The sequence below is a fragment of the Eubalaena glacialis genome, chromosome 13 (genome assembly GCF_028564815.1).
Source record: "Eubalaena glacialis isolate mEubGla1 chromosome 13, mEubGla1.1.hap2.+ XY, whole genome shotgun sequence".
Classification (NCBI taxonomy): Eukaryota; Metazoa; Chordata; class Mammalia; order Artiodactyla; family Balaenidae; genus Eubalaena; species Eubalaena glacialis.
In genome coordinates this window covers 92,240,020-92,254,206 of record NC_083728.1, presented here as the reverse complement: position 1 = coordinate 92,254,206, position 14,187 = coordinate 92,240,020, and the positions used below count along the sequence as shown (strand labels likewise).

At 38.8% G+C, this 14,187-nt stretch overlaps 1 protein-coding gene across 1 annotated transcript in view; it reads left to right on the top strand.

The window, feature by feature from the left end:
• LOC133104264 (protein sidekick-1-like) overlaps nt 1-14,187 on the top strand; it is a 310,718-nt gene that overhangs the window by 9,453 nt on the left and 287,078 nt on the right. The window contains exons 3-4 of the mRNA XM_061209894.1: nt 5,589-5,695; nt 7,848-7,995. Coding sequence (XP_061065877.1) covers nt 5,589-5,695; nt 7,848-7,995 — 255 coding nt within the window. The remainder of the gene's footprint in view (nt 1-5,588; nt 5,696-7,847; nt 7,996-14,187) is intronic.

Sequence of the window (14,187 nt, the reverse complement as noted above, 5' to 3'; positions counted from 1 at the left end):
CAGCTGTCACATACAGTCTAACAAAATTGTTTCAAATGAAGTTAAAGACAACTAAGTGCTACTAGAGCCATCTTGCGGAAAAGACCAAATGAAACTTTTGGCCAACCCAACCCAGTAGAACCCCTTATAGTCCCAAGCTGCTTAAGGCTTGGGGTAACTTTCTTATTTCCTAGTGTCCAAGATGTGAATGGTTGGGCACTTGGTGTAAAGCTTTCAGCCTAATTTTGGCCTTTCTTCTATATCACATGGTTATATTTAGGAGCCCTGGAATTAACAAATGAATTTTTCATTCCTAAGGCATCAAGTCCTTTTGTCTATTTGTTTGTAAGGAAGGGGAAGATAAACTTTGGCAGGTAAAAGTGGGTGGACTATTCTCATCTCATTCCTAGTCGAAGTATCTGACATTGATTTCCAAGGCTTAAAGTTGTATGAGTCTGTGCTGTCTTGTTCGATTTTGATCTCTAATATTAATATGGTGTGTCCCAATGCTTATATCTCTCCCACAAAGTTGTGTATCGTTTGTTTCTGATCTTAATTGACCATCTTTTCAACTCCATGTGGTCATAGCAGATATGATTGTTTCCGGAGAATTTCTGAAGCGGAGTAGCATTGAACTTTTAAAAGTTCTCACTGGAGATGACTTGGATTTGAAGAAGTGATTCCATTTGGCTCATTCATCTCAGCATCATCGTGGGTTCTAAGTGGAGAACTTTAGCCAGAGTGACCAAACAAGTCTGTAACGTGATTGTTGACAAGTGCTTCCATGAGACAAGTGAAAGCTTTTTCATTTACGTTTCTAATTCACTTGTGCTAATATTGCAACACTTAATAGCTTAGGTCTTCTTTCCATTGTGTTTTGGTGTGGATCATTTTGACTGTGTAGAAACTAACATTTCCCCTCATATTTTAGCCCTTCATATAACGGTTCTAGATTTTTTTTTAAAATATCTCTAGAGAACCTGGCAATATAAAGAATTAAGTAAACAGAGATGAATAAAGGACTTTTAGCTCTAAAAAAATCTCTGTCTTTCACAAAGATTTTCTGAAACTCCATTCTTACTGACTTGAGAGAGCATTGTCTCCTAATGACAGATCTGACAGACTAGTTCCGGTCATGTGTCCATGTTTACCAAAATGTGAATTTCTCCTTTACTGTCCCTGGTTTGATAATAGAAGGTAGGAATGGATGAAGAATGAATGATCCCAAAACATTGTTACTGTTAGAGAAAATCACATAAACCACAATCCCAGAAGAAGATTCTTAGGAACTTTTCAATGTTAACTCTAGAAATTTTGAATTGGCGTTTATAAGTGAATATAAAATTTAAATGTAGTTATTCCTGGTATGTGGATACTCAGCATCCACTTGATCCCTGGAGGGCTTACAATCCCCAGATTTATATTCCCAGACAGATTCCGTAGATGCTTCCTTAGCCCATCCCCAGCAGGGACCTGTTCATTGCCTCTTTCAACTTAATGCAGAATTTTCAGTAAATGAAACAGAGATTAAAGAACTTCTGCGAGTATAATGTTCCTGCCGGCTAACTTCCATCTTTATTATGCTGTTTACTTTAACTTCATACTGATTACTGTAACTCTTTTGAGAGGATTCAAAACATAACCCTCAATTTGCTTAACGTCTAAGACCTATTAGTGAGCTGGACACACCTTCAAAATTTTGTGTCCGTCTCTTTGTTAACAAGTTTCAGTCTGGATTTTTCATTTCACTCTTTGCTTGTGGCGAAAGTCAGCTATGGACTCATTCCACTTTTGACTGTTGCTGTATTTTAAATGTTCATATAGGAAATTTATAAAAATAAAATTGAAAATACAATTATTTGTAATCTTGTTTCCAAAAATAGAATGGAATTAGTTCCAAGAAGGATATAAATGGCTTAGTTTTGAATTTTTTTTTTTTTTTTCTTAAACCTTTTTTCACTTTAAAGATAATAATGGGCTTTGGGCCAAGATATGAAAGTTTATTATAGAACTTGGTTGTTTATTTTCATGCAGAATAGATACTTTCATACCAGATACTTTCATACCAGAATAGATATTTTCATACTTTAATTTTAAAAAAATTAAAGCTGTGGGGAATAGTCTTGTCTGGAGTGGCATAAAATGAATGTAGACCCCCCCCAAAAAGAAAAAAAAAACCTTATATCTAATTTTAATGGGTATGAAAATTCTTTCTCATGGATCGAGTTGTGTCCACTGACCTTAGAGGGAGAAGTATGGGTTTTCTCTTCTATATCAAAGATGTGGTTTCGTTATTCTGAACTGTGATAGGTCTCTGTAGATCTGTGTGTTTAGAGCATTTAACTCTTGTTGGGAAGAACTGCTCAACAGTAACTGTTCCAAAGCAGATAGTATTTTGTCAGACATTTTCTAAAATTTTAGTGGCTCATGGCAGGAATACTCCTTATAAAAGATTAATTAGTCTCAGTTTTTGGGGGACTGTTTACCACTTAATGATTCTTAGTGGTTAGCTGGGAAGCCATGATTTTTTAAAAAGAGATGATTCAGTGAGGCATTATTTAGGTTTTTCTGTGACCATGGTGAGTACCTAGTAACTTCAGAAGCCTTTTCAACCAAAATTATTTTGGCTACATTCTGGGGAGTTCTAGGACAAGCCAAACAAACCCTCTCTCGTTGAAACAAAAAAGGAAGTTGTCACCTGGACATTGGGTTGCCCTTACAGTCACTGGGCTGACTGGACATTGGGCAGGAACAGAGGGAGGCGAGCCCATCAGAGCCAAATTGCCCCAAGAGCCAGTCCCATAGGGTCCTGCTGCTGGTACTGCTGGACCCTGGTTGCCACTGCTTGAGCCACTGCCCCTATTGGCACTGGACACTTGCACCGTTCCCCTGATCCAGGGCGCCACTGCGCTCCACCGCTGCTGCTGTTGGACAGATTCTCCTTTAGCCCTGCTCCTGTGCATCGCCAGCCCCAGATCTGAAAGCCCAGAGCATGTATGTGCAGTGGTCCTGTGGTATCTCATTCCTGTGCCCTGCTGATGTAGGGGTCTGCCTCCACCAGGAATCATGGTGGAGAATTCTCCAAATATAAGAACATGGTGCAGACTCTAGGCACACAAAAAATGTCAGATATCCTCTCCAGGCAGGGCTAGTCAAGCAATTGTTCACGGACGGAAATGGACCTAAAACTGCTTCTTAGAGAAATTCTAGGGTTGCTCTTGTTGCCCATTCCGAGTGGCAGTTTGGAGCTGAGGTATTCTCCTACGTAGCAGAAATGAGCGTTTAAACCCTGGGGTTTGTTGTGATTTTGTGTTTGATTTTCTTTCATTTGCTTTTCCTGATAATGAACTAGCCCTGGAAAAGGTTCTGTTAGTCTAGTAGATTCTGCCCTGAAACAGTGAATACAAACATTCCCAGCTGTGCTTATTTGAAACAGGAGCAGTCATTTTCTATATGTTAGTGGCATATGGTGCTAGGATTTTATCATACTTTCTTATAAGGAGCCAGGAAACTTTCTCTGCTTAAAAATGTGTGTTTATAAACAATAGGCTTGCAATGAATATTCCCATCTGTTGGGTAAACATAATTTGTGTAGGAATTCCTGTAATAGGTGGAGTACTTTGCCACTTTTTTGTATATCTTTTCCCTGGTGAGACATTAGACTAAAGAGACAGTACAAAACAGCATATGCCTAATATTCAGTTTTGTATCTGGTTCTCCCAGTTGTTTGAAAGCAGTGCTGTTCTTGTGCATTAGTACACAGGATTACTATAGAAATTTATAAGAATGTAAAATCTATCCAGGATACTGCAAAAAAGGAAAAATGAAATGAATAACAATCATATAAATGTGGTTAGGTTGCAATGATGAAACTGCTCTTGTAGTTTTTCGAATATGTACTCCAATAACTTGTGTTATTTCTTTTCCAAAAACTTTTATTGACTTTGTTTTAACCTAATCTCAAAACCCCTCCTAATTATAAGCATAGTGTATAATAACCAAAGCTGCTCATCCGTCTAGTCTTGATTTGTCATTTAAATAAATGGCGTTGACTCTTTGTGTTCAGTTTGGTATTGTTCTGATTGTCTTCACTAATTAATTTTTTGTTTGAGATAAACCATTCCTCAGAATAGAATAAAATTTTTGAAGACTGAGATTCAGCAGTATTTTTTCATAAAATATTCTATTAATCTTGCTGTAAGATCTCAAGATGGTTATCAGAGGGTAAACACACTCTGATTAATATTTGCTTAATACTGAATTACCTGTATTGTCCAAATGTTTCATTCACTTAAAAATTATGCCTATCAGTTCCTTTTTCCAGTTGACTAATTGGACATACTTGAATAAAAAGATGAGCAATTAGTTGAATATAAGTGATTTTAAGGTATGTGTAAGAGCTGAGCAAATAAAGCATACCATACTTGGTGCCTTTTACTTGATTTTTTTTTTTTTTTTTTTTTTTTAGGTTTCTCTGATTATACTTTGTAAGAGGAAGTATTTTTAAATTGAAGATAACTATTACCAGAACATGTTTTTAGAAAGGATAGCATCACTGTGTTTTCTCTTTTTTTGGAAAGTAGGCTCCTATTTGATTGGGTTTTAGCTCTCTTATTCTTTCTTAGGATAGGCACCCTCCCATATGTGAAAATCAAGCCTTATTCTTGATTTTTAGTGAACATGGCTTAGAGACCAATTAAATGCACTCTTCTAGGTAGCATGAAAGGTTTGAGCTCCGGAGCTGCAGAACTCACATGAAGTGGTCCTCGGTTGTACCTCCTGCTTGTTCGTGGATTTAAAAATATCCTGAATTATAAAACTAACCATAAACCTAAACCAGGGCTTTTATGGAAACCGTATCTTCTAGCTACTTTTTCCCCCCTATAAAATTTACTGACGTTTTTAGAAAGGCATTGATTTGAGGGATGGTTACTTATAGTTGCAGGAATGGAAAATACAAATGAAATAACCTCTCAGCCAATCAAAAAAGTTTTAAAAGTTAGTGTCAAGCCATATGTGAAGTAAGGAAAGTGTGTAAATGGTGTTGGGAGATGTCTGCTCGCTGAGGGGACTGGAGAGGGGAGTTGTGCCCTGATGTCACTGCTTGCTTTGCCTGAATGACACCTGTGTCTCATCCTGCATTGTTTGAACTTTGATGCAGAATGACACAACACATTATGTTAAGACCATTGCCAGTTCTAGAAATAATTTTTAGAAATTCTGAGAGACAGAATTATAAAAAAACATTGAAAGTTCTGGTTTACGTGTAATGATTTCTAGCTATTTAGTAGTTCTTATTCATTCAGGCAGTTTTGAGTGATATCTATTGATACTACGTGATGGCACAGGGGTACAATGGTGAACAAGACAGTTCCAGAACTAGCTTCATGTGATATTTACAGCCTAGTTGGAGAGACAAATAGCAATTAAATAATCTCACAAATAAATTGCAGTTACAGTAAGTGTGTAGGTCAGGGAAGGCTTGCATAGATATTAGTTTATCAAAAACTAAATATTTTTGGTACTAGATACCAAAATATACTAGATGAGATGCCAAGGCTGGCTGCCTAGGTACGGAACCATTAACACTGCTTTTTGGTGTTTGGCAGGTATGTTATTCCATCTTTACAGAGGCTGGATGCTGGGTTTTACCGCTGTGTGGTTCGAAACAGAATGGGCGCCCTCTTGCAAAGAAGATCAGAAGTTCAAGTCGCATGTATGTGAACACTGAAAAGATCTACAAATGTTAAATAACAAAACACTAATCAAAATCACCTTTAACCATGGTGGGAGTCGAGTTTCTATCTTGGGTTCTATTTGGAATAGTATAATTTCTAAGATCGGTTGAGAGAGAAGTAAATAGCTAATGCAGCTGGTTTGACGAAGATCTGGGGCTAATGAGGTAAATGCCACTGTTTTCAATTCAATAGATAAGGCTCTGTTGAGGATTTAAAAAATGAGCAAGATGCCTTCTGTTCCATGAGTTAGCTGCTCTTAGCTTTTATCATATCCAGGTTCAGATATTTTTAAAATAAAAGATTAAACCCAATTAGTTAAAATTTTATCAATTCATATTCAGTTCTTTCCAGTGATTTGTTTAGAAATCCTTCAGCTGCACAACAAAAAGTACGTGGATAGCATGTATTAATGCTGTAGTGAATTAATTAATTCTCTACTGGGCAGGCCATTTTGGAGAATGAAACCTTTAAAAGTAACTGGAGGGGATATCAGAATGCAGGGGCCTTGAATTTTGGTGTAGTCTTTAGGAGGATGTGGAGAGGGAAGTTGGCTGATGCAAAACATTTAATAGTTTCCTAGTCCAAAATCTGTGATGGGTAGGGTCCATCTAAAATGGCATGTAGGCTTTATTATATTTTGAATTTACTACCAAAATGTCTCTTCATTTAAAAGAAAGCAAAAAGTGTTAAGAAATTTTAAATTACATATAAATATGTTATAATAGATTTAGAGAACTCTAAAAAGCTCCTAAATTGGGCTGTGTCAACCAGTGATGACAATATTTTCTCATATGTCATTTTGACCCCAGTTAAGGCTTGTGGTTTTCAGTGTTACTGTATAAAATAAAATAATTTCTAGTTATTCTACTTTTCTACGGTAATTACTAGTGACTGGGTAAGGTGCTGTTGCTATACATGTTTAGTTATAGTTTTAATTACTAGGGAGGCTTACATTTTTCTGAACTGTGGTGGTGAAGTCACTCAACTAAACCTGTCTGCAGAATAATTCAGAACTTTTATTCAATTGAATAATTGAAAACATAATTCATAAATAAAAAATTAAGGTCAGTACCCAAAACATATTTGAATAAGCTTAGAATTTATTATATTTAATAAATTGTTTAATGTAATATCCTTGTTTCTATTCTTCACCTCTAGCGCTAGATTTTATCTCTTTCCTCCTTCTCTTTGATAACAAATTTCACTTTACTTTAAAATAACCGTGCATATTTTCCTAATCTGTTTCATTTGTTTCATCTTTTCCTAGACATTAAACACTGCTTGTAACATAGACAATAATTTCTTCTGAATCACAAATCCGTTGATAATAGAGATCTTTTATGGACTGTTCCAAATTTATATGCATTCAGACAATATTGTAGTATATATGCCATATCAGTGTGTGTATACGTATATCTGTAGCCAATCATCATATGGAAATTTTTAAAAACTTTTAAATGGTACTGATTTAAAAATTGGCCACATATACCCACATTCTAAAGGCTGGGTTTTTCCCTGTGATCTCATTTTTTAAATGTTGTAAACCAGTAGCACAAAGACTGGAACAAAACCTACCTGCCCCAAATTAAGTCAGTAGTATGGGGTTTGGAGAACCCTCTAAAAATGAATCAGTGGTTAAATATTTCTCCCAAAAGATCTTTTAGGGAGCATTCACCCCAGAAACAAAGAGAAGGAGAAACTGAGCAGGACAGCAGCGGGTGCCTGGGTAGAACCAGCTGGAGAGATCTGGGAGCCGGGGGATGTCTGAAATCATTTTATTATCATTTCTGGGAAAATGCTTCGTGTGGCATGAGGATGCTTTTCCACAGTTTATTTCAATATTAAAATTGGTTGCAAACATTTCATTGTATTGTTGCAGCGACACAAAGACCATGAAGTTCTGCTGACTCATGCACTTCGTGGGCGCTTTGGAGGCACATGGCTTTGCCTCATGCCCCACTTCACCACCCAGTCTGCACTCATCAGCAATACTGCTCGTCTCTGGTCTTACTGCTTAATTATAGCAACATTGGTGACTTTGCAATAAAATATAGTTATTTCCATCTTTGACCTCCCGCCCCCTCAAAAAAGAATTTTCTGAAACTTAAAAGGTCTGATTTTTCTTTGCAGATATGGGAAATTTCATGGATACAGATCAGAGAAAAATGGTCTCTCAAGGACATGCAGCTGTACTCAACTTACTGCCCATCACCAGCTGCCCCAGACCTCAAGTGACTTGGTTCAGAGAAGGGCACAAGATTATTCCAAGCCACAGAATGTAAGTTGTTCCAAACTTTAAAGTTTAAAATACATCTCATTACACTTGTTGGTACCATTTACATATTAAGTGTACCAATTAAACTTTGAAAAGACTAACCTGGTCTAGTAGACCTACCTCAATCCTTAGTAAACAGCTATTTTAAGACTGGCTTGGAAATTTTTAAGCAGTTTAAGAAAATTGTCATGTAATATTATTCTTTAATATGCCGCATACCCTAACTAAAGCACCTTTACATACTCTTTATGGTATTTTGTTTTTTCCTTTTTTGAATGCACTTTTTGAGATGTCATTTTCATCCTGAGTTGTGTTGGGCTCCAAGTACTAATTTAATGAGTGCTCGTATTTACTTATAGAGCTGTGGGGTTTTTTCCCTCTTTTACTGAGCCGTGTTCGATGCTACTTTCTCTGACGATAAAACAGTAATTACTGCTTATTTCTCTTTATCCTTTTATCCTACCATGACAGTTTTATTTCCTTTTGTCTATTTAGTGGTTCACCCACCTATTGCAGAGTAGTTGCTTTGTGATTAGTTAAGCATTATTTCAAGGTGTTCTTGCCTATTTCACATTTAAGATGTTTATCTAATGCCAAGCAGTTTCTGTATTTGGAGCTTTAAGTGATTAAAAAGAACATTTGGTATATATTTTATAAGTGGGCATTTTGCAATGTAATTTAAAGATAATATACCAAATATAAAGGCTTTGAGGATGGACATTTCTGAAAGAATTGTGAAATGCTATAAGCTTGGGCTAAACGTCAAATATTTATGCCATCAGATGGTTGCACTCAGAGAAAAAAAAATTGTGAGAAGAAAATGCGCTTTTTTTCCCCCAAAAAGGATATGTGAAGGCAATTTGCTGAACAGTTTTCAGATGTGCCTTCTCCCCGCCTGGGCGTCCATGCAGCCCCTTCCCTAAGCCCAGTATCCCCGCTCTTCCACTTGGGCATCAGAGCTCTGCGTGAGCCTACACAATTCTTAAGCTTATTTAGCAAATGTTTCTATTTTGGTTATTGGAAACAGGAAAAATATTGAAATATGTAAAATCCATATTTTAAGATTCTAGTAAAATATAAATTATCTTGGAAAATGGGATAACTTCTATCCTTTTTCTTTATTAAAAGTTGCTTGGGTATCCACCTTTATATTCATTCCAACTATAACAAATGCCTCTAGAGTTGGGGTGAAACAAAGACGAGGATCAATTTCTCATTCTCTTAGAAGACTGTTAGGCTGAAAAAAAAGGCAGCTGAGAGAGAGTCTTGTGAAATATTCTGGAAGGTCCTAGTGTTGAGCACAGTGTGGCTGGGCAAAGGTGGGGTGAGTGCTGGGGAAGCGTTGGTACAAGGAGGGGTGGGTAGATTGAATTAGGCTTCCTCTCAAACACTGGAGCTTCTATCTAATGTCAGTGGTGGAAGGATTATTTTAACTCAATAGCAGACAACTACAGAGTAATTCATTTGTTAACCTATGGTCTAGCTATGTTTGTGAGACAACATTTACTCAAGAAGTATAAAAGGATACAGAATGAAATAACTCTTAATTTTATAAGCTTGTTTTTTTTTAACTTGCAAGTTCTTGCTAAAGACTGTTTAATTCCTGGTGAGCTAATAAGGCAAAGACGCTAGTAGGGCTTTAACTTAGTGTCATAGCAAACAAATGGTCTGCTTACAACCATGAAGCTATTGATGAATCTCGAGTCTCAGTGGAATAATATGCCTGTATAGCTTTTTTTTTAAGAGATGAGATGAGGCTGATTATGGATATTTACACTTTCTCAAGGCCCTTTAGTTTCATATTTTCCACCTCATCATCACCCCCATATTTATTAAGTACCTGCTGTGCAAGATACCATAAATCAGCACTTGCATGGTTTTCTCCACAAGTTTATGCATCATTCAAAGATGTATTACTTTACACATCTAATAAAGTTCAGCTTGGACATCAGATGGAAGGGCATGTATGCATTGCCTCTGCCCAGACGGTTGGCAGACAGAACTCAGATGGCATTAGATCTGTGCCACCAGGTATCATTTCAAAATGGAACGTCTGGCTCAAAGTGTTTCGCACCTGTCGGAACAGGTCAAGCCTCTCCTCCTGCTTTTAGCCTGGTTGTCTGAGGTCAGCTCCCTAACACAGCGGAGAGACGTACCTTTGTTATGGGGAGGGAGAGCCTCATCTTGCCACCCCACCCCTGTATTTTTTAATATTATCTCGTGACCTTAAAACTGTGAGCTTTAGGCTTTTTTTTCATTTTCAAGGGAAACAGTAAGTTTAATGTTCCTCAACTTGAAAAATTAGTTGAATAGTCTATTAATAATTTTAACAGCAGCTATTATTTATTGAGTACTACTTTAAACATATCTTCTGTAATCCTCACATTTGCCTTCTGAGGCAGGTATAATTAGCTATCAGAATTGAAGATTGGAGATGTTAAATGACCCACCCAAGGGCACACAGCTGACAAATGGCAGAGCTGCGACTCAAACCCAGGCCTTTCTGGCTCTAAATCTCATGCTGTCTTCTGCATCAGGCTAATTCTTCTTTTCACTTTATTTTGCTGAACGTTCTTCGTGCTTTTGATTTATTTTCTCCTTACACTGCTTTCAACTTTTTTTCTCCTTTTTTAGAACACCAGATTTCAATTTGAAATGCTGTAGGTTAACCTGTGTTTGCCATGAGCCACAGACCCGCACACACACACACACACACACCCTCGTCAACAGTGAGCATCCCTGCGTGTGCATTGTTTATCCTTTCTGTATTAGGTCTGTTGGTCCCTATCTTCAGAAATTTTTGACAAAGAGAGGGCAAATGTGGCCTTCCAATTAAGGCATGGACTTTATTAAATTCAGAGGTCTAGTGGGAGATGGAGACAGAAATTATCTCGATACAGGGATCATCAGGTACCTTAGCGCAGGGTGGATGGCAACAGGAGACATAGGGGTGATGACCATGTGCAGAATCTGGCACCCTGTCAGGGGCAGCCTCCTTGTTCTTCAGCTACATATTGTTGAACGAAGAATAGACTGTGTAGGAAAAATAGCAGAAATTCATCATCATTTCCAGAAGAGTAGTGGTACCTACTGGTGGTACCTGAGCTGCTTCACATTCACATGAGAAAGGCTGAATGAAAAACTAACACAGTTCTGACTGCAGTTGGGGCACTTTTTTTCATTCATTCACCAAGTCCTTGTGCAGGGCGAAAGATCCTGTCCTCAAGGAACCTACATCCAACTGGAAGGAAACAGATGCCAACCTGATGAGTGTATGATATGCCAGCTCATGATACGTAGTAAGGAGAAAACAGAGCAGGGTGACAGAGTAGGGGTGCAGGATGGGGTGGTGGCCATTTTAGACATGAAATCAGAGAAGGCCTCTCGGGTACTAAACTATGAGCAGAGCCCTGAATGAATCCAGGGAGTGAGGCATGGGGGTGTATTGGTGAGAAGAGCACATGTGAAAGCTCTGAGGGAGGACCGTGCCGGGGTGTTTGAGCAGCAGGGAGGCCAGTGGGGCTGGTGTGGAGCCAGGGAGAGGGCTGGAGATGAGGTGATCAGGGCCGTGGGGCCAGATTCCAGAACCAGATTACTTAGCCATAGTGAGGATTTGGGCGTTTGCTCTGAGGATCTGAGCAGAGGAGTGATACAATCTCACTTAGGGTTCTTCTATTAAGAATTATGTTGAGAACAGGGACTTCCCTGGTGGCACAGTGGTTAGGAATCCGCCTGCCAAGGCAAGGGACACAGGTCCGATCCCTGGTCCGGGAAGATCCCACATGCCGCGGAGCAGCTAAGCCCGTGCGCCACAACTACTGAGCCCACGAGCCACAACTACTGGAACCCACGTGCCTAGATCCCATGCTCCGCAACAAGAGAAGCCACGGCAATGAGAAGCCCGTGCACCACAACGAAGAGTAGCCCCCGCTCTCCGCAACTAGAGAAAGCCCGCATGCAGCAACAAAGACCCAACACAGCCAGAAATAAATAAATAAATTTATTTAAAAAAAAAAAAAAAGAATTATGTTAAGAACAGGCTGTAGGGTGACAGAATCAGAAGCCAGGAGGCCTGTGAGGGGTTTCTGCAGTAATTCAGGTGGCTTGGATCAGGGTGGTGAGAAGTGTCAGATGCTGATATATTTTGAAAGTAGAAACAATGGATTTCCCATTGGATTGGATGAGAGGAGAGAAGCCATGGGTAACTCTTAAGAATTTTGACCTCAGCAACTGATAGGATGGAGTTACCATTTTCTGAAATGGGGAGATGATTTGGGGTGAAACAGTGTTGTGTCTGTGTGGGGGGGGTTGGTGGTGGTGTCTGAAATTCGTGTCGGACATGTTAAGTGTGATGTGCTAGTAGGCGGCCAAGGGGGTCCAGTCGTTAGATAGTTGTATATATCAGACTCAAGGTTAGCAAAGAGATCTTGGTTAAACTTGGGGGTTGTTGCTGTATTGATATTTATAGGTCTTTAAAGCTGTGTATGGACTACATAAGCCAGTTAGCGAAGCCCAAAGAGTTCCATCGTTTCACGTAAGATGCCTTTGGCTGCAAGTTACAGAGGATGGCTCTGGCTAAGCAAAAAGAAAATATGTTGGAGTATTTAGAGAACTACAGAACCAGACCACCAGAAGGAGAGGACAGGGTGGAAACCAGGGCTGCTCCCGAGGCCCAAGGAGCAGGGAGCAGGGCGGCACTTCGATGGCCTCCCAAGGATATCCAGGTCCTAATGCCTGGAACAGTTGAATTTGTTAGGTAACATGGCAAAGGGTGAAGGTAGCAGACTCCATAGGGAACTAATACGGTGGGGAGGTGGGACAAAGGCACAGTCTCAGGCCAGGAGCTTAACAGTTAAGCTGAGGGTCTATACCCACAACCTGCACATGCCGGGCTCGGCAGCTCTTTCTCTCAACATCTCACCTTGAGACTAGCTAGTGAGAGTCATGAACCCCGTACTGTATATGTAGGTCCTGTCTCCGCCAAGTGATTTTCACCTCCCCTGAGTATTGACCATCTAAAACGTCTTTGTTTTTATAACTCTTGTCTGGCCTGGTGTTATGCAGAGCAGAAATGCAATATTGGAAAGTCTGAATGAATGAATGAAGAAATGTGAAGAAAAATCATGCAATATCTGTAAACATCCTCACCAAAAAAGGGGAAAAAACGACACAACAAGCCTCAGGAGAAAACGGTGCTGATGAAGGAGAAATATATCTTGGGAAAGCAAACAGTATTTTGAAAGAATTGAGAATAAGTTATACTCAGAATTATGAATTGGTAATTATAGGTTTTATGTATCTGAGAAGATGAAAAATGTGCATGTTTATTTTTCTGGTTTACTGAATCCGAACAGTTAGTTTGCTGTCTTTGGGTATCAAAGATGATTGTAGCCTTGTCTTACAAATATAGTCTAATTTGATAATAAAATTGTTCTGTGTTATTTCAGTTTAGATGTATGTTCTTTGTTTCCTTATATTTCTCAAAATATGAAATGTGAATGTGGATGTCCTGCGGTATTTCTCTGACCTCCGGGAGGTAATTTATGCCGGCAGTTATCAGATCAGGACGCAGAAACTTGTCCCGTGCGATTCCATTCTTCTGCTTAATTGCAGGTTCTTGCGCTCAGATTGCATCCTGTAGCCTCCCTGACAGGAGTGTGTAAGCACAAGCGTCCCGGCATGTGTTTTCCTAGGAATGCGTGGTCTATAGATTAAATATTTCAAACCTCCAGTCAGCTTTGTGAGATGACTTGCCAGGAGTGATCTGAATTGTGAAGTATGGGCAGCAAACAGCATCCCAGGTGACTTAGAAACGGTCTGACTCATGATTGTCCATGCTTAAATACTTGAACATCCATTAACCTACTACCATTTCATTTCAATTGCTGCAAGAAAGATTTGATTAAATTAGCACTTGTATTGGAAGTCACAACTTAATGCTTGAATGAAGTAGATCTGGTTGTAATAATATTTTTATAGCTAACTGGGTTTTCAAAATAATATGCTTTTAAAATTTTTATATTATGTTTTGTAGGCATTTTGTGAATGTTTATAGAGTATGTCTATACGTGTGAATTGAGCCATATTTGGTATAAGTAAAAAAGACTAGGAGATAACGGGCTCCAGACCTGCTTCCACCATTAATTCTGACCTTGGGAAACTTACTTACTCTCCTTTGCCTCCATTTTCTCATGT